Source organism: Micromonas pusilla (assembly GCF_000151265.4).
Source record: "Micromonas pusilla CCMP1545 genomic scaffold MICPUCscaffold_13, whole genome shotgun sequence".
Taxonomy (NCBI): Eukaryota; Viridiplantae; Chlorophyta; class Mamiellophyceae; order Mamiellales; family Mamiellaceae; genus Micromonas; species Micromonas pusilla.
In genome coordinates, this window is record NW_003315894.1 from 672536 (window position 1) to 690161 (window position 17626).

At 66.1% G+C, this 17626-nt stretch overlaps 11 protein-coding genes across 11 annotated transcripts; 5 read left to right on the plus strand and 6 right to left on the minus strand.

Moving 5' to 3' along the window:
• Window positions 1–96: 96 nt before the first annotated feature.
• Window positions 97–1594, plus strand: MICPUCDRAFT_22101 (uncharacterized protein; the record flags this gene model as incomplete). The annotated part of the gene is made up of 3 exons (XM_003062856.1): window positions 97–324; window positions 484–738; window positions 917–1594. The coding sequence occupies 3 exons, from the start codon at window positions 97–99 to the stop codon at window positions 1592–1594; spliced, it is 1161 nt and encodes a 386-aa protein (XP_003062902.1).
• A 443-nt stretch (window positions 1595–2037) lies between these two features.
• MICPUCDRAFT_52782 (Drug/Metabolite transporter superfamily) lies at window positions 2038–4609 on the minus strand (the record flags this gene model as incomplete). The annotated part of the gene is made up of 4 exons (XM_003063049.1): window positions 2038–2249; window positions 2367–3164; window positions 3276–3600; window positions 3722–4609. 4 exons carry the CDS (start codon window positions 4607–4609, stop codon window positions 2038–2040), a joined length of 2223 nt encoding a protein of 740 aa, XP_003063095.1.
• A 347-nt stretch (window positions 4610–4956) lies between these two features.
• On the minus strand, window positions 4957–6210 carry MICPUCDRAFT_10880 (uncharacterized protein; the record flags this gene model as incomplete). Its single annotated transcript, XM_003063050.1, has 3 exons — window positions 4957–5580; window positions 5632–5792; window positions 5982–6210. Coding segments are annotated over 3 exons (1014 nt in total), but the record flags the coding sequence as incomplete, so codon positions are not given.
• Window positions 6211–6800: 590 nt separating this feature from the next.
• On the plus strand, window positions 6801–8596 carry MICPUCDRAFT_52784 (uncharacterized protein; the record flags this gene model as incomplete). Its single annotated transcript, XM_003062857.1, has 3 exons — window positions 6801–7128; window positions 7288–8059; window positions 8164–8596. The coding sequence occupies 3 exons, from the start codon at window positions 6801–6803 to the stop codon at window positions 8594–8596; spliced, it is 1533 nt and encodes a 510-aa protein (XP_003062903.1).
• Window positions 8597–8922: 326 nt separating this feature from the next.
• On the minus strand, window positions 8923–9951 carry MICPUCDRAFT_52785 (uncharacterized protein; the record flags this gene model as incomplete). Its single annotated transcript, XM_003063051.1, has 2 exons — window positions 8923–9198; window positions 9376–9951. The coding sequence occupies 2 exons, from the start codon at window positions 9949–9951 to the stop codon at window positions 8923–8925; spliced, it is 852 nt and encodes a 283-aa protein (XP_003063097.1).
• A 182-nt stretch (window positions 9952–10133) lies between these two features.
• On the plus strand, window positions 10134–11404 carry MICPUCDRAFT_52786 (uncharacterized protein; the record flags this gene model as incomplete). Its single annotated transcript, XM_003062858.1, has 2 exons — window positions 10134–10904; window positions 11118–11404. 2 exons carry the CDS (start codon window positions 10134–10136, stop codon window positions 11310–11312), a joined length of 966 nt encoding a protein of 321 aa, XP_003062904.1. The 3' UTR covers window positions 11313–11404.
• A 102-nt stretch (window positions 11405–11506) lies between these two features.
• MICPUCDRAFT_52787 (uncharacterized protein) lies at window positions 11507–12259 on the minus strand (the record flags this gene model as incomplete). The annotated part of the gene is made up of 1 exon (XM_003063052.1): window positions 11507–12259. The coding sequence occupies one exon, from the start codon at window positions 12257–12259 to the stop codon at window positions 11507–11509; it is 753 nt and encodes a 250-aa protein (XP_003063098.1).
• Window positions 12260–12403: 144 nt separating this feature from the next.
• Window positions 12404–14050, plus strand: MICPUCDRAFT_52788 (uncharacterized protein; the record flags this gene model as incomplete). The annotated part of the gene is made up of 4 exons (XM_003062859.1): window positions 12404–12519; window positions 12620–13100; window positions 13158–13518; window positions 13635–14050. 4 exons carry the CDS (start codon window positions 12404–12406, stop codon window positions 14048–14050), a joined length of 1374 nt encoding a protein of 457 aa, XP_003062905.1.
• Window positions 14051–14365: 315 nt separating this feature from the next.
• MICPUCDRAFT_48726 (uncharacterized protein) lies at window positions 14366–16200 on the plus strand. The gene is made up of 3 exons (XM_003062860.1): window positions 14366–14743; window positions 15111–15416; window positions 15610–16200. Exons 1-3 carry the CDS (start codon window positions 14369–14371, stop codon window positions 16033–16035), a joined length of 1107 nt encoding a protein of 368 aa, XP_003062906.1. The 5' UTR covers window positions 14366–14368; the 3' UTR covers window positions 16036–16200.
• Window positions 16201–16211: 11 nt separating this feature from the next.
• MICPUCDRAFT_52790 (uncharacterized protein) lies at window positions 16212–16505 on the minus strand (the record flags this gene model as incomplete). The annotated part of the gene is made up of 1 exon (XM_003063053.1): window positions 16212–16505. One exon carries the CDS (start codon window positions 16503–16505, stop codon window positions 16212–16214), a length of 294 nt encoding a protein of 97 aa, XP_003063099.1.
• Window positions 16506–16796: 291 nt separating this feature from the next.
• MICPUCDRAFT_52791 (uncharacterized protein) lies at window positions 16797–17608 on the minus strand (the record flags this gene model as incomplete). The annotated part of the gene is made up of 2 exons (XM_003063054.1): window positions 16797–17261; window positions 17393–17608. 2 exons carry the CDS (start codon window positions 17606–17608, stop codon window positions 16797–16799), a joined length of 681 nt encoding a protein of 226 aa, XP_003063100.1.
• Window positions 17609–17626: the final 18 nt, after the last annotated feature.

The following is a 17626-nucleotide window of genomic DNA, read 5'->3' on the forward strand; positions in this document are numbered from 1 at the left end:
CCTCAACCCAAACCCTAAACCTCCTCCTCCTAAACCTCCTCGCAGCGCCGCGCGACGTTCGCGAAGAAGACCGGCGCGACGACCGACGACGGCAAGATGATGATCGACGTGCCCATCCCGTTCGTCGCGCACAGAATCGACCCGCCGTCGCAGACCGTCGAGACCTCCAAAGCCGAGATCGTGGACATGTTCACGCAGTCCTACCTCATGCGCCGTCTGGAGATCGCCGCGGACGTTCTCTACAAGGGGAAGTTCATCCGCGGATTCTGCCACCTCTACGACGGGCAGGCGCGTTCTATCTCACACTGGTCCCCATACGACCGCGTCGGCGTGGTGAACGCCGTTCCTTAAGGACTTTGCCCGGCGATTCTCTTCGCCCAGGGTCCCTCGCTTTCAATCCCCGCCCTCGACGCCTTTCAACTCCGCTTCTGACGCCTATGAACTCCACCCCGACGTCGCTTTAAACGATGGAACGGCCCTCAGGAGGCGGTGTGCGTCGGGATGGAAGCGGCGCTCAACAAGGACGACGCGATCGTGACGTCGTACCGCGACCACTGCACGCACTTGGGGCGCGGTGGGACGCCGTTGGAGGTGATGGCGGAGCTCATGGGGCGAATCGACGGCGCGAGCAAGGGCATGGGAGGGAGCATGCACATGTACAAGAGAGACGCGCACTTTTTCGGAGGGAACGGCATCGTCGGCGCGCAGGCGAGTTCTGACTGGTCCCCATACGACCGCGTTCGCGTTGTGAACGCTGATCCTTAAGGACGTTCTTTTGCCGCCCGCCCGCGCGTTTTTCTCTCCGCGCACCCCTCGACGGTTTCGGTTTCAACGCTCGACCCAATCTACGACGCCTTTCGACTTCGACTCTGACGCGCCTTTCGAATCCGCCGCCGCCCCGAATGAATTTACGCAGACGCCCATCGGCGCCGGGCTCGCGTTCGCGATGCAGTACGAGAAGAAACCCAACGTCGCGGTCGCGATGTACGGCGACGGCGCGGCGAACCAAGGGCAGCTCTTCGAGGCGCTCAACATCGCGGCGCTGTGGGACCTGCCCCTGATCTACGTCTGCGAGAACAACCACTACGGCATGGGCACCGCCATCGCGAAGAGCGCGAAATCGCCCGAGTACTTCAAACGCGGCGACTACGTCCCCGGTTTGAAAGTCGACGGCATGGACGCGCTCGCGGTGAAGCAAGCGATCAAGTTCGCGAAAGAGCACTGCGTCTCCGGTAAAGGCCCGATCGTGCTCGAGATGGACACGTACCGGTACCACGGGCACTCGATGAGCGACCCCGGGTCGACGTACCGCACCCGCGACGAGATCACCGGGATCCGACAGGAGAGGGATCCGGTCGAGAGGCTGCGCAAGCTGATCGTCGAGCACGAACTGCTGGACACGGCGGAGATCAAGGCGATCGAGAAGGCGCAGAGGAAGATCGTGGACGAGGCGGTAGCGGCGGGGAAGGCATCGCCGGAGCCTCCGGTCGAGAATTTGATGAAGAACATGAACCAGATCATGGACAACGTCGTCGTCAGGGGCGTTGACTCGGAGGCGCGGACGCACCTCACGGAGGCATACGGGGTGAAGTGAGGAGCGCGAGCGAGGCGAGGCGAGGCGGCGGCGGTGCTGAGAGACGACGGACGACGGCGTAGCCGCGCGCGCGCGTCCGCGTTTTGTATTCTTTACGTCGATTGAATTGAATTGATTATGATTCGCCGTCCCATCACGCGGCGCCGTTCTCAAGCAGCGGCAGACGGACCGCCGCGTCTCCGCCGTGCCCTTCTACTCTCTCGCGCGCTCTTCCGCGCGTCGCCGTCGTCGGCGTCGCTCCTCCGCGACGGTTGACGTTCCATCTTCCGCCGTCTGTCGCCGCGACGTCGTCGTCGATGTCCACGCCCGTCGTCCGAACCCGCCCTGCGACGCGATGAAGAGACACGAGGGAGGGTGACGAGAGCGTCCTCAGCACTACGAATCGGCGCGACGCGCGACGCGCGTGCGGATGGGGGTCGTATCGTAGTATGGGTAGCAGTCAGTCAGGTCGCACCCGCGTGCGCGGAGATCACGCCGGCGCCGCACGTGATGCACGCCATGCCAATCAACGTGACCCACGTCGGGACCGCGTTCACCCCGACCGCGTAGCCTATGAACGCCGCGAGCACGGGTTCGAACAGCATCACGATCGCGACGACGGTCGGGGAGAGGTACTTCAACGCCGCGACGTACCCGGCCGTGCCCGCGATCGTCCCTGCGAGATTCGATTCGTCGGTCGTTATTATGTTACAGGGTCAATCGGTCAATCGAAAGGGGTCGAAAGGGATCGAACGTCGCGTCGAAACTGAACCGAGCGCTCACGCGCGCGCACCTAACACGCTTATGAACAACTGCAAACCGATCTGCTCTCGCGTCAACCACCCGAGGACGCCAACGGCGGGATCGAACGGCCGCGAGAACGATATGTCTTCCAAGATCATCGCCGCCGCGAGCGACATCGGAAGGTTGACGACCATGGACAGCCACATGTAGTGCGACAGCTCCACCTTTGCACGAAATTTCTTCGCGAGCACGAGGAATGCCGCGCCGAAGCACGCGCTCGAGGCGGCCACGACGTCGCCAATCACCGTGGGCGTCCACCGCGGGCACGGGCTCGCGGCCGGTGACAAGGTTGAAGACGACGATGATGGCGCTGTGCGTGTTGGCGAGCATGTACGCGTGCGCGATAGAGCTCTCGACTGCGAGTGGTCGAGGTAAAGACACGTGCGAAAGGACGAAACGGAAGCGAAACGCGAAAATAAAAACGCACCGATGCCGTAATAGAACCCCGCGAACCAGCCGCTCCAGCACACGGCGGTCACGATCATCAGCGCGAACGTCTTCGGGTCGCTCGCGCCTCGAAGCCCTTGCGTCCGCAGACTCCACAGCGCCCACGGCGCCATGACGACGATGCACGACGTCGCGCGCCAGACGCACTGCGTGAACGGCGTCGACTTCTGAAGGTCCACGGTGGCGCCGACGCCGGAGAGGGAAATCGCCGCGACGAGCAGGATGGCCCATCCGACCCACGGCACGCTTCGCGTCACGGTGACGTTCGCGCGGAGGTCTTTCAGGGAGACGTACGACGCGGCGGCGACGTCGGGAGGGCGCGCGAGCTCGACGCCGCCGTCTGCGAGGCGATCGGTCGAGGGGAAGAATCGCGTCAGTCGGTCGCGCGCGCGCGCGCGATTGGTGGATACACGTCACACGTGTCAAAACGTGAGGTTCACAGCGCGCGAACGAATGCACGCCTTAAGAGACGACGTGCGACCGACGGGAGCGCACAGGAGGGAAGGAGTCTCACCGCGTCGCGGCGGCGGCGGCGGCGCGCCGGCGTCCGCCGCGATCCCAATCGACGGCGGCATGACCATCTCCAGCGTGACCCTCTTCACCTCGCTCGGGAGCGATAAGCTCGTGGACGTTCCGCCGCACGCGAGCGGCTTTCGGTCGAGCGAGCTCGACGCTCCCGGGCTCGCTTGCATATCCGGGACCGCGAAGATGACGCGCCGAACGAGCACGTCCTCGTCGGGGTGGCACGCGTCGCCGTGGCCGCCGTGAGGGCCGTTCTATACAAGCGAACGTCGGGGTGGAGTTGAAAGGCGTCAGTTGGAGTTGAAAGGCGCCGAGGGCGGGGATTGAAAGCGAGGGGTGGGCGCAGAGACAGGCCGGGAAAAGTCCTTAAGGAACGGCGTTCACAACGCCGACGCAGTCGTATGGGGACCAGTGTGTAGAACGTGCCTGAGGGGAAGGCGTCGTCGTCGCGGCGGCGGCGGCAGCGGCGGCGGCGGCGGCGGCTTCGGTCTCGCGCGCGGCGACGGGCGACGACGGCGGCCGCCGCGCGTCGTCCGGGAGCAGCGATGCCGTCACGGGGATGCCGATGATGTATCCCCCGAGCGGCGATGGCGATCGAGGACTGCCGCCGCCGTTTCGGTTTCTTCGGTTTTTGTTATGGTTTTGGTCGTCGTCGGGGGGCGTGAAAATAATTTCCAAGGTTCGACCAGACTCCACGTCGACGTCCGCGGCGACGCCGCCGCCCGCGGCGAAGAGCGCCGCGGACGCGGCCGCGAGCGACGCGTCCCGCGACGCCGCGCGGCGCGCCTTGCGCGCGAGCTGCGCGCGCGACAGCGAGCTGTGCGCGTCGTGCGCGGCGGCGCTGGGGGAGAACGACGCGGGAAGAAGAGGCGCGCGCGCGTCGTCGTCGTCGTCGTCGTCGAAGTCGTCGTCGTCGTCCTCCTCTTCCTCCTCCTCCTCCTCCTCCTCCTCGATCGTTCCCGTCGCGTCGTCGGGGTGCGCGACGAGCGGGACGTCCGTCGTGGACGTCGAGCCGGAGAGGCCGCCGTTGCCGGCGGTCGCTTCGCCGCCGCCGTCGCCGACGCCGACGCCGACGCCGACGCCGCCGACGCCGCCGCCGCCGCCGTCGTCGCCCCCTAAAAGAGCGGTGAGCAGAGAGCGCGGGGTCACGTCGAGCCTCGACGCGACCTCGCGCAGGTCCACGCGCCGGACGGGCAGGCGCGGCTCGCGGGTCGATGATCGCGGCGTCAGCGGCGCGGGGTCTTCGCGCGGGGGCGACGGCATCGTCGCGATACGACGCGGGAGAGGGCGCGCGCGCTTCTGTCGAGCGGGCCAAAAAAAACTGATGAATGTCGTGTTAAATCTTTCTGTTTGGTTTGGCGGAGAAAGCGACGACGAAAGCCCCCGGGGCTTTCCTCTTCCCCGCGCGCGTCAGCCTGAGCACGACACCGCGCGGCTGCATACGAAGGAACGGGCGAGCGATCGAACTACTAGTGAATGCGAACGACGTCACTAAACTACGGTAGGGCCTATAATATTATAACCTCTCGTTGCGCGGCCTCCCTCGGCGAAAATAATAAACTAAAACAGAACGCTCTCGCTCTCGCTCGTCACTCGATGTAAAACGCCGCGACTTTCAGCGGCCGCTTCCCGTCCTCCATCGCCGGATGATCGTCGTCGTCCGCCTCCGGGGCGATAACCTCCACGCCCGCGACCTCGCACCCAGCCTTCGTCGCACACTTCCGAACGATCTCGAGCCAGTCGTCCAGACCCACCTTCGCGGAGTGATTCGTCGCGACCAAGACGCCGCCCGGAGACACGCACAACGCCGCCGGTTTCGCGAGCGACTGGTAGTCGTTCTCGATGTCCACGGCGCCGTAGCTAGTCTTCGTCAGCGTCGGCGGGTCTAAGATCACCAGGTCGAAGCTCTCGGGTTTGATGGGCGCGGATTTCTTCAGCCGCCGCTTGTCCCCGCGACCGCGACCTCCGCGACCGAAATCGCTCTTGCGTCTTCGCCCGGGCGTCGACAGACCCGCGAGCTGCCTCGCCGCGGGGTAAAAGTCCTCGCACAGCGACTGCGTCGCGGCCGCGACGTCGTTGAGCGCCGCGTTGCGCGCGCCGTATCGCAGGTAAGTCTCGCTGTGGTCGGTGTTGAGGACGCGCGACGCGCCCGCGGACGCGGCTGCGACGCCGACGCCGCACGTGTAGGCGAACGCGTTCAACACGGATACCGGTTTCGGCGCCGCCGCGGCGTTCTCGGCATCCGCGTTTCGTTCCGAGACGATCTCCGACACTTTATCCCGGACCCACCGCCGCGTCGGGCGGAAGTCCAAGAACAGCGACGGGTCGCCGAACCGTCGCGGCGGGACGAAGTCGTACCGCAGACCGAGCTCGGAGAACGCGAACGCGGCGGGGTCGTCATTCTCGTCGTCGTCATTCTCCTCCTCCTCCTCCTCCTCCTCCTCGCCTCGTCTCCCCGCGCGGTCGTCGCCCGGCGCGAACTCGCCCCCCCCGTCCAGCGCGTACCTCCCTCCGCGCGCGATCGCGTCGTCTCTCGACCGCCCCGCGTCGTCCGGACCCCACGCGAGCGCGCGCTTCGTCCGAGGTTGGTACCACAGACTCGTGAACGATTCGCCGCCGTCGTCGCTCAGTCGACCCGCGCGCGCCGCCTCCGCGATGTCTCGGAGCTCCGCCTCCGCGATCGGCTCGCGCCACGACTGCACGTACAGCGCGTCGCCGTATCGATCGATCGTCACCCCCGGCGCGCCCTCGCTGACGCCGTGCACGAGACGGAACGCGTCCGTGCGCTCGCGTCGGCATCGCGCGAAGACGCCGCGCGCGGCGCGGCGAGAGACCGCGTCGACCGCGATTTCCGCGAGGGACGCGGCGGCGGCGGCGCGCGGCGGCGGCGGCGGCGCGCGGCGTGATGAGGAGGAGGACGCGAGCCTCGCGGACGCGACGCGCGGGGATGGGGGAGGCGCGAGGGACCGCATGATGACGCGGGGCGCGAGTGGGGAGTGGCGGCGCGGGGGAGTGACGGCGCGACGCGATTCGTTGTTAGCGACGACCGGACGAAACTCGTCGGAAAAGTCAATAACAACCGCCCGCGCGTCCCAGATCCTCGGGCGCGCGCCTCCCCGGTGCCTCGCCGGTTTCCTCCCCGCCATCTTTTGTCGCGATGTCCGGGGACACTCGATCCGCGCTCGCGCGACTGAAAGCGTCGCGCTCGTCGCGCAGGCAGAACGCCCCCGACGGGTGCGTTTCCTCGCTCGTCGCCGCTCGTCGCGTCGCGCCGACGTATTATTCTTTTCAAACGAAACGAAATGGTGCCGAGTTCTCGACCGTCGCGTCCCGCGCGCTGACCGTCCCCGTCCCCGTCCCCGTCCCCGTCCCCGTCCCGCGCAGCGCGTCCCCGTCCCCGCCCGCGCACTCCGCGGCGACGAGCCACCGCGCGGCGGACGATTACATGGAGGCGATGGACGAGGGCTTCCGCGCGATGGGCGTGGGAGGCTCGCGCGAGGCGGACGAAGATGGCGTCGACGACGAAACCGTTCATCATCGCGCCGCTCCCTCAAGCGGCGCGCTTCTTCGCGGCGAGTCCGCGGCGCCGACCGCGAGCTCCTTCGCCGCGTCCCGCCCGGCGTCCGTCCTCGCCGCGAACTGGTTCGAATCCCCGGTGAGCCAGCAGGGGACGGTGACGAGGCTGAGCGACCGACCGCTCGTGTGCGCCGACGTCGACGCGCTCGGCGCCAAGGCGTACGTCGGAGGTGAGGTTTCCATGACCGCCGCCGAGACTGCTTCCCGTACGCTCGCGTTGGCGGGGTGAACGTCGTTTCTTAAGGAGTTTTGTTTTTTCGTTTCGCGCGCCGTGGACCTCACGTTCGTTTTGACGACACGGAAGAATGATATACAGTACACCGATAACGGACTGACGCGCGTTTTCCCTCGACCGATCGCAACAGGCACCGACCACGCCGTGTACGAAGTCGACGTGAAGACGTGTAAAAAGTTACGCACTCTGTACACGAAGACGCACGGGCACAAGGAGTGGGTCACAAAAGTGCGATGTCTCCCGGACGGCCGCGTGTTATCGTCCGGGATGGACTCGCTGATTTGTCTGTGGGACGCGCGAGGGACGAGGTGCAGCGCGTTGGAAGGGCACAACGGGTCAGGCGCGTTCTATACACTGGTTCCCATACGATCGCGTTGGCGTGGTGGACGCCGATCCTTAAGGACTTTTGCCGGCGTGTCTCTCCGCCTACCCCTCGCTTTCAATCCCCGACCTCGATGCCTTTCAACTCCGCTTCTGACGCCTTTCAACTCCACCCTGACGTCGCTTTGTATGGAACGACCCTCAGTGTCCGACGTCGCCGTCGGCGCGAGCGGCCTCACCGCGGTCAGCGCGGGGTACGACAAGACGTTGAAACTGTGGAATCTCGCGCCGAAAGGGTTCACCGCGCGGAGCGATCGGTGCGTCGGGACGTTGCACGGGCACAAAGCGCCGGTGACGACGCTCGCGTGGGGCGAACGACGCGTAGCGAAGAACGCTGAGGAAAAAAAAGACCAAGACGACGCGTCCGGCGGCTTGGGCAGCGGCGACCGCGACGGCGTCGTCATGCTCTGGGACGCGGGCTCCGGCGCCGCGGTCGGACGGCGAGGCGGGCACAGAGGGCACGTCACGTCGCTGGCGTGGATAGACGGCGGCGGCGGCGGCGGCGGCGCGGTCCTACTCAGGTGCGTTCTATACAAACGTTTTTCACCCATCGCCCGGTTTCAACATTTGATCGCGCCCCCTTTCAACTGACCGGTGAACTTGTTTTGTATGGAACGACACTCAGCGGCGGTCAAGACGGAAAAGTGCACGCGTGGGACCCTCGCGTCGGCGGGACGTCGCCCGTCGCGTCCGTCGCCGCGCACGTCCAGAAAGCCGGCGCCGGCGCGGTCGGCGACATCGTTCAGACCGTCTCCGGGGCGGTCGTCACCGCGGGCGCGGACGGTCACGTCGCGGTGATCGACCCGAGGGCCGGGTTCGCGGCGAGAGGGAAAGTCGCGTGCGGCGATTTCGTCTACTCGCTCGCGGCGATCGGGCCGCTGGCGTTGGCGGGGACGGGCTCGGGGGGGATCCACGTCATCGATATCGACGTAACGGACGAACCTAAGACGTTATATGGTCTCGGCGCGAACGAAGCCGCGGTGCGATGCGTGCACGCGAGCGAGGACGGGCTGTTCGCGGCGGGGGACGACGGCACGTGCATCTCTTACGCGTTTTGATGAGACGGCATTTTTGCGGAAAATCTAATCGTAACTCTCATCACTTCCTCTTCGCGCGCTTCCCTCCCGAGGCCGTCGCCGCGCCGTCGCCGCCGTCGTCGTCCGCCTTCTTCGCCGCCGCCGCCGTCGCCTTCGTCTTCTTCGCCGCCGCCGCCTTCGGCGCGCTCTTCCCCTTCCCGCTGAACGTCGCGCCTTCGCCCCGCTTAGGGTCGTTCCATACAAGCGAATGTTGGGGTGGAGTTCAAAGGCGTCAGTTGGCGTTGAAAGGCATCGAGGACGGGGATTGAAACCGTGGTGTGGGCGGAGAGAGACGACGGCAAAAGTCCTTAAGAAACGGCGTTCACCACGCCAACGCGGTCGTATGGGGACCAGTGTATAGAACGCACCTTAAACACGAACGTCCTCGGTTTCGTCTCCTCCGCGAAGCTCCACTCGCCGGCGACGCCTCGAAACGCTTTCAACCCCTCCGTTCGCGTGATCTTGTTCACCGCGACGTGTCGCGCCATCGCGCCTCGCGCGGCTTTCGCGTGCACGCTCGGCCCGGGAAACACGCACGTGTACGTCGCTATCCCCGCGCGTTCCAGAACGTCCGCGCGAACCGACTTGAAGGGTTGTTCCATACGAGGCGACGTCGGGGTGGAGTTCAAAGGCGTCAGAAGCGGAGTTCAAAGGCATCGAGGTGTGTCGGGATTGAAAGCGAGGGGTAGGCGGAGAGATGCGCCGGGTGGAAAAGTCCTTAAGGAACGGCGTTCACCACATCGACGGGGTCGTATGGGGACCAGTGTGAGCTCGAACCAAACCTTGAAGTACTCCGCCGACGCGCAGTTCACGACGAATCGCTCCTCGACCGGCTGCTCCATCAGATCCTCCACGATGAGCTCCGCGATCGCGTCGCCCCAGAACTCGTACAGATCCTTCTTCTGTGTCTTCGGCTTCTCACCGCCCGTCGCGAGCTTCGTCCCCATCTCGAGCCGGTGCGGCCTGATCGCGTCGAACGGTCGAAGCAGCCCGTAGAGCCCTGAGAGACATCGCACGTGCCTCTGCGCAAAGTCCAGCGACGGCTCGTCCATCGTCGGCGCGTCGAGCGCCCTGAACGCGGGCCCGTCGAACGCGAACGCGCACGCCTTCTCGGGCTGCGTCTCGAACGCGGCGTACCGCGATCGGTTTAAGTCCGCGAGAGGCGCGGAGATGGACATGAGGGATCTGAGCTGCGCGGACGAGAGCTTCGCGGCGATCGCGAGCAACGTCGCCGTGCGCGACCGAAGCCGCGGCGCGGTGACGCGCGAGAGCGCGGACTTGGACGCGATCGGGGTCTCGTCCAGGGTCTTCGCGGGGGAGATGAGGACGATCGGCATCTGATCGGAGTCGACGCGCGGCGAGCGGCGGGCGGCGGAGGCGACGCGCGGCGGATCGATCTGTATCGGCTAGTCGGCACCCGTCGATCGATCCGAGTAATTTTTCTTTTGGACCCCATCGATGCCACACGACGGGACGCGCGCGCGACGCGACGACGGCCGCAGTCGTCCGCGCGGCGGCGATGCGCGGCGGCGGCGACGTCTTGCGCGTCGGGACCGCGGCGTGGAGCGCCGCGAGGGACGCGTGGCGCGACCGCGCGGCGGCGTCCGCGCGCGCGCTCATCGCGTCGCGGACGTCCGCGGCGAAATCGCCCTCGACGATCTCGACGCGTTTCGAGCACCTCGCCACCGGCTCGCATCCGACGCCGACGCGGACGACGCGTCGTACGCGAGATGGTCGAGACGTATCATCGGTCGACGCGCTTCCCCCGTGGCCGCCCGGCGCGTCGCCGCGGCCCGGACGCTCGCGACGGCACGTCATCGACGGCGCGTTCGACGCGCGCGACGTCGCGCGGCTCGAGCGCGTCGCGGCGACCGCGCTCGATCCGCTGCGCGATCGCGCGCGCGGCGACGCGTGCGTCACGGTGGGGCGCGCGAGCGAGTCGCTGCTGGGCGAGGACGCGCACGTCGTGATGACGCGCGTGCTGCGGGAGATGCGCGTCGCGGCGGAGGACGCGCTGCGAGGGGACGAAGGCGGGAAGGAGGACGTCGCGCTGCATCCGGTCGGGGGGTTGCTGACGCACATACGCGCGGCGACGACCGGGGGCGACGGCGACGACGCGGCGACCGCGGCGGGCGGCGGACGAGAGGAGCACGGGTACTGGAGCCCGCACGTGGACAAGGCGAACGTCCCGGAGTACGATATCAGCGCGGTGCTGTACTTGTCCTCCGGCGCGGGAGGAGGGAGCGACGACGACGCGGACGCGGAGGACGCGGACTTCGAAGGCGGCGAGGTGCGTTCATATATACACCCGACTGGTCCCCATACGACCGCGTTGGCGCGGTGCACGGCGTTTCTTGAGGACTTTCTCTCCCGGCGTTCGTTTCTCTCCGCCCAGGGTCCCTCGCTTTCAATCCCGACACACCTCGACGCCTTTCAACTCCGCTTCTGACGCCTTTCAACTCCACCCCGACGTCGCTTTGAACGATGGACCCTCGACCCCGAGTTCGCGTTCCTCGACGGCGACGACGACGACGGGGTGAGAAGAAAACGCGTCGTGACGCCGCGCCGCGGGCGCCTCGTCGTCTTCAGCAGCGGCGAGGAGAACGTGCACGCGGTCGGGAAGGTGACGCGCGGGGGACGGTCGACGTTGAGTCTGTGGCTCAGCGGGGACGCGCGCGTCGCGGCGGCGGAGGAGTGAGCGTTTTTTTTTTCTTCGCTCCGCCGCGTTTGCGTTTGAGACGCGACGCCGGCGTTCTAGCTACTGTAGACTACAACTAGGCGTATCGCGTCGCTTCAGTCCGCTTCGGTTTGTAGCCGCGGGCGGCCGCCTGGGCTGCACTTCGGGCACCCGCGGGAGTGCGCGGCGCGCGTGCGGCCATTGATCGTCGCATCTCACTCGTGACCGCACCCGCCGCACTTCCACGGCACCTTCACTTCTGAGGCCGGCGCGAAGTCCTTCATGCTCTTCGTCGGGTGCGCCCACTCCCTTGGCAGATGATCCAGTTGCCCGTCGCTCTGCGCGCAGTGCACCTCGAGGTCGTGCAGGTGGCGACCCGCGCACTTCGGGCACCCGCGGGAGTGCGTGGCGCGCGTGCGGTCATGGGTCGTCGCATCCCACTCGTGACCGCACCCGCCGCACTTCCACGGCACCTTCTCGTGTGTGGCCGGCATGAAGTCTTTCATCCGTTTCGTCGGATGCGCCCACTCCCATATCAAGTGTTCGAGTCTTCCGTCGCTCTCCTTGCACGTCACCTCGAGGTTGTTATACCACGTAGGCACTTTACCGGCACACCCAGGGCAGCCAGTTGGTTTCTTGTCTTTCGTGCGGTGTGCCAATCCTGTTCTCCACGTCCATCCGCACTCGCGACACGTCCATCGAATGCGCTCCGCTCTCGCTTTCGTCAGCTCCCCCGGTGAGAACAAGTCGTCGTCGAACTCTTCCAGCAACCTCTCCCCCCGCTCTCCGTTCTCGCGGCACCATTCCACGAAAGGTTTTCCTGGTCGCGCGTTCGGAGGCGGGCACGGCGCGACCGCCCCACGACGCCTCGCGAGCGCGCTCCCGATCCCCCCCGCGAGCGGCGCCGACGTTCGCGCGCTCCAACGCGGCGCCGCCGACGCGGCCCCGGCGCGCGCGAGACACGCCATCGCGCGCGGCGAACTGACGCGACGTCGTCGACAGTAGGGATCTCGCTCGATCGATCAGCAGATTGAAACTTCAACTCCAGTCCGCCGTCCTGTCACTTCGCGCCGCGCGGAAAACGCATCGAAACCGTCGCGCCGCCGCGCGCCATGCCCGTCGCCGACGCCGACGCGGACGCGCTCGCGCGCCGCGTCAACCTCCTCGAGATCCTCGCTGAGGACCACGAGAGCGTCCCGCCGCCGCCGGATCACGCCGTCAGCGAGTGGTGCGCTCGCGCGCGCGCGCCCCGCGATCCGGGGGACGCCTCGTCTCCCGAAGCATCGTTTCTCGTACGCGTACTCGTATTCGTATGAGCAAATAGGTAGTACGCCTGTCGTCGGCCCTCCGTCTGATCCGATCGACGCGTCCATCCCGCCCGTCGCCCCAACTCCCTCCAGGTCCGAGGACGACATCGAGCGCTACTACGCCACGAACGGCGTCGAGTCGCCGCCGACGAAACCGCAAAAGTCGTCGCCGTCGTCGTCGTCGCCGACGCCGACGACGCGCGACGACCCCGCGCGCCTTCGCGCGGCGTTCCCTCCCGCGGACGACGTCGTCTTCCGACGCTGGTTCCCGGGGCTAAAACGCAGCGGCACCGAGGTGGAGGACTCGGGCGGCGGTACGACTCGTAACGCCGTCAAACTGACCGTTTTGTGCTTCGCGAACGCGGGGAACGCGGAGGATATGTACACGAACGAAGGGCTCAGCGCGCGGCGCGCCGCGAGCCCGCTGCTGGAGTGGTGCCGCGCGAACGACGCGGAGGTCCTCGCCGCGCAACTCCCCGGTCGAGGGACGCGGCTGAGGCGCGTTCTATACACTGGTCCCCATACGACCGCGTTCGCGTGGTGAACGCCGTTTCTTAAGGACTTTCTCCGGCGTTTCTCTGCGCCCACCCCTCGCTTTCAATCCCCGCCCTCGACGCCTTTCAACTCCGCTTCTGACGCCTTTCAACTCCACCCCGACGTTCGCTCGTATGGAACGACACTGAGGGACGATTTCATCGACTCCGCCGCCGCAATCGCGAGAGCGCTTCTTCCGGTGATCGGCTCGAGGCTGATCGACGCGCCGTACGTCGTGATCGGTCACAGCGTCGGGACGTGGCTCGGGCACGAGTTCGTGGAGGCGGCGAGGGAAGCGGGGCTGCCGTCGCCGCGACGCGTGTTCTTCAGTAACTTTCCCGACCCGGGGATTCCGAAGAGAGAGCGGCCGTGGACGCCGAACCGAGGTGCGCGCTCGTATGATTTAATAACGCCCGGAATCCGCGCGTTTATTTCGTGATCGGTCGTTACCCTTTCAAAACAACACAAACGACGCTCACGCCCGCCCATCGACCGACGACAGGTTTGACCGAGGACGCGTTCAAAGACGAAGCGCGAACCTGGGACGTGAACGAGATGGTCTTCACGCACCTGTGGAAGACGTACCACTCCATCATGCGACACGACTTCGCGTTGTTCGACGAATACCCTGAGCCGCGAGAAGATGAATCGTCGCGGCGGCGGTTCGACTTCCCGATGACGACGTTCTACGGGACGAGGGACAGGAAGGTCACGCGCGCGATGGTCGCGAAGTGGCGCGCGTTCGCGCGAGGGAACCGCGAACGCGATTCCGACGACGACGACGACGACGCGCCGGCGTTCGAGTGCGTAGAGATCGAGGGGAACCACCTGTTCCCGCTCGAGCCGGGCGCGAAGACGACGTGGCTGCGTCACATCGCGGAGAGGCTCGATCGCGTCCTCGCGTCGTCGTCGGCGTGAGGGAGCGCGAAGGCGACGCGGCGAGACGACTGACGGCGCGGACGGCAGGGACCGCGTTGAAAAAGCGACCGAAAGCGAAAGCAGGTGAAAGCGAGGTTGCCAGCTGGACCCGCGATGAACGCGACGATTCGCGAATCTGGAGAAATTCGCTTTGTTTGCGACGCGCACTATCTGCAGACTAAATGCGCATACGCGATCGTTGATATTTTGCGCGCGGAATTCGCAGACGCTCGCACTTTTGCCAAATCCTGGCCAAATCGGACCAGTGAGCGTTCGCGATGCGTCATACACACGTCACTTCACATTGCGCGCCGATCGATGTCCGCTTGCCCCGCCTCGCTTCACGCCGCCGTGCCTCGCGCGCCGCGCCGCGCGCCGCGCGCGCGCGCGCTCCGATGCCGCGCCGGCCCCGCCGGCGGCGGCGCCGACGGCCGCGCGTCCGTGTGGTCGCTCGAACAGCGCAAGGCGCTGGAAGCGAAGAAGGACGACGAGCTCTCCAAGGCGCCCGAGCCCGCGCGTCCGCCTCCTCCCGCATCGGTCGACGCCGTCGACGCGAAGATGTCGCGTCGCCAAGTCGGGCTCTCCGCCTCCGTCGGCCTCTCCGCGCTCCTCGGCGCGGACGTCGTCTTCCCGTCCGACGCGGAAGCGAAGAAGATCATCTCGGGATACACCCCCGCGGACGGCTCGTTCACGGTGCGCGCGTCGATCGATCGTTCGCTCGACGCGAACGAGACGAGACGAGACTGCTTTCCATACGACCCCGTTCGCGTGGTGAACGCCATTCCTTAAGGACTTCATCTCCGCGCGCGATCGATCCATCCATCCATCCATCCAAGAAAGTCCTTAAGGATCGGCGTTCACCACGCCAACGCGGTCGTATGGGAACCAGTGTATAGAATCGAATTGACGTCGACGTCGACAAATATCTCCGCGAAGAATATCCCGTCGTCCGCCCTCCCTCCCTCCCTCCCTCCCTCCCTCCCTCCCTCGCTCGCTCCCTCGCTCGCCGCTGACGTATCGCGCCCCTCTCCTCCACGCGCGATCCTTCTTCTCTCGACAGTGCACGTTCGCGACGCACACGACCGGCGACGTCGGGTTCGACGCGTGGTACGACACCGCGTTCGCGCCCGCGATGAAAGATTTGCACACCGGCGAACTGGGCGGGCCAAAGTTTGGGAAAGCTTTCGCGACCACGTTCGCGCTCGGCGTGTTGCGCGGCAAGGAGAAGGCCGACGAGCGCGTGGGCACGTACTTCGTGCACCCCACGAGCGAGGCCAAGGCGTTCCAGGCGTTCTTCACCGACACCGGGCCGAAGGCGAACCCGTTCTGGCAGACGGGGAGGGACGCGGGGTGGCTCACGGGCGAGGTGCGATCGCGACGGCGTTCGTTTTTTTGGTTTTTTTTGGTTTTTTTTGGTTTTTTTTTTCTACGCCGTCGCCGTCGCCGTCCCCGCCTCGCCCTACATGATAATACCTCTACCCTACCCCTAACAATACGATAATACCTCTAACATATCCCTACCCCTAACACACACCCCTCCCCTCCTCCTCCTCGCGCAGATCACGACGTGGCAGAGCGCGCCGTTCTTGTTCCGCGGCGCGGACCCGAAGACGGGCTTCCCCCCCGACGCGAAGAAAGGCCAAGGCTTGGGCGTGTACGCGTTCGGAAGCAAACTCGACGTCCGCAAAGACTGGATCCCCGCGTTCACGTCCCCGGACAGCGACAAGCTGCACGACGCGAACGGCGTTATCGTCTCGGCGGCGGGCGACATCACGAAAGGGAGCGATTTCGCGTCCAAGTACAAGGGCGTGCAGGTGTACCACTTTCATAAAAATTTCAAGCAGGCGAAGGCGTTCGCCGCGGCGTTCGAGGCGGCGGACGCGCCGCCGTTCGACCAGATCTCGGAGATCTTGGACAACCCGAAGTCGTTCGTGTTCGAGGTCGTCAAGGAGGACAACTTCCCGGAGTATCTCCCGCAGGCGTGAGACGCGGGTCGGCGGGCGACGTAATACCAGCCGGCCGGCTTCGCGGGGTCTCGTTTCGTTTTCTTCGCATTTTGTTTTCATCAGTCTAAGCTACGCAGAGCGCCGCGCGCGACGACGTGTACAACGCTTTAGTCAACGCTTGTAACTACCTACGCTATGACGTTATCAGCATCGCTTCACGTCGCCTTGCGCTTGCGCTCGAGGTATCGCGCCTTGGCGGCGGCGACGGCGTCCTCTTTATTCCGCCGCGCCCCCGTCGCGACCTCCGCCGCCGACTCCGCCGCCGCCGCAGACTCGGGCGGCGCCGCCGACTCGGGCGGCGGCGGCGGCTTGCGAATCTCGAGGCCGCCCTCCATCGGCGCGCCCCCGTCGCCGCCTCTCTCGCCGCCTCTCTCCTCGCCGCCTCTCTCCTCGCCTCCTCTCTCCTCGCGTCTCCTCGCCTTCTCCGCCCGCTCTCTCTCCTCCTCCATCATCGCGCGCGCGCGTCGTCCCTCCTCCTCCTTCGCGTGCGCCTCCGCCGCCTTCTTCGACGCGTCAGCGTCAGCGTTAGCGTCCGTCCGTGGCGGCTCCGGCGCGGCGCGGCCGCTCTTCCCCGTCCCCGCGTCCTCGCCCGCCGCGACGTTCTGAGGGTCGTTCCGTACGAGCGAACGTCGGAGCGGTGGAGTTCAAAGGCGTCAGAAGCGGAGTTGAAAGGCGTCGAGATGTGTCGGGATTGAAAGCGAGGGACCCTGGGCGGAGAGAATCGCCGGGAGAGAAAGTCCTTAAGGATCGGCGTTCACCACGCCGACGCGGTCGTATGGGAACCAGTGTGAGATAGAACGCACCCGCGACATGAGGTTGAAATAAAACCCGCTCAGGTCCGTCTTCTTCGAGACGTCATCCGCCGCCTCCCTCGCGTCGTCGATCTTCTCCTGCGCCAGCCACTTCGCGTCCTCCTCGAGCTTCTTCTTGTACGCCGCGGTGACGAACTTCTCCTTGTCGCCGTACAGGTGGTCCTCCTTTTGACGCTCTTTGAGGAGCCGTCGCTCGTACACGATGGCGTCCTCTCTCTCGCGTTCTTTTTGCTTCTCGATGAGGGATTGGATGTATCGCGACTTGCGCTCCGTGCGCTCCTCGTCCGCGCGCGCGATCTTCTGCTTCCGCGCGTCTTGGAACCCGTCGAAGTGGCCGTCGTAGTCGAACACGGACGGGTCCTCCGCCAGCGCGGCGCTGTGCAGCTCGCGAGCCTGAGTCGGATGCGTAGGGGACGGGGAGCGGTCAGATCTAGGGTTGACTCGCTTCGTTCGACGCGCGGGGGGAGGTCGAGACGACGCGACGGACCGAACGCCGACGGAACGAACCGAACGCCGCGCCGCACCTTCTGCGCGCGCTTCGCCGCGGCCTGCTGCCGGAGCACCTCCGCGTTCGCGCGTTCCCTGTGCGTCGCGTTCGCGTCGTCGTCGTCGTCGTCGCCCGCGGCGAACGCGGCCAAGATTGGCTTCTTCCGAACCGCGGTCTTCTTCTTCGACGCCGCCGGGTTGAGGCCGTACTTCAGCGACGTGTTCACGGACGTGTCCCCGAGGTTGAACGACATGACGACGGGCGGGGCGGT

Bases quoted from the DNA above. Each gene is read 5' to 3' on its own strand.
- MICPUCDRAFT_48726 (XM_003062860.1), top strand. From the start codon at position 14,369: ATGTCCGCTTGCCCCGCCTCGCTTCACGCCGCCGTGCCTCGCGCGCCG. The intron at 14,744-15,110 runs GTGCGCGCGTCG...TTCTCTCGACAG, and splicing joins CCGCGGACGGCTCGTTCACG to TGCACGTTCGCGACGCACAC. The intron at 15,417-15,609 runs GTGCGATCGCGA...CTCCTCGCGCAG, and splicing joins CGGGGTGGCTCACGGGCGAG to ATCACGACGTGGCAGAGCGC.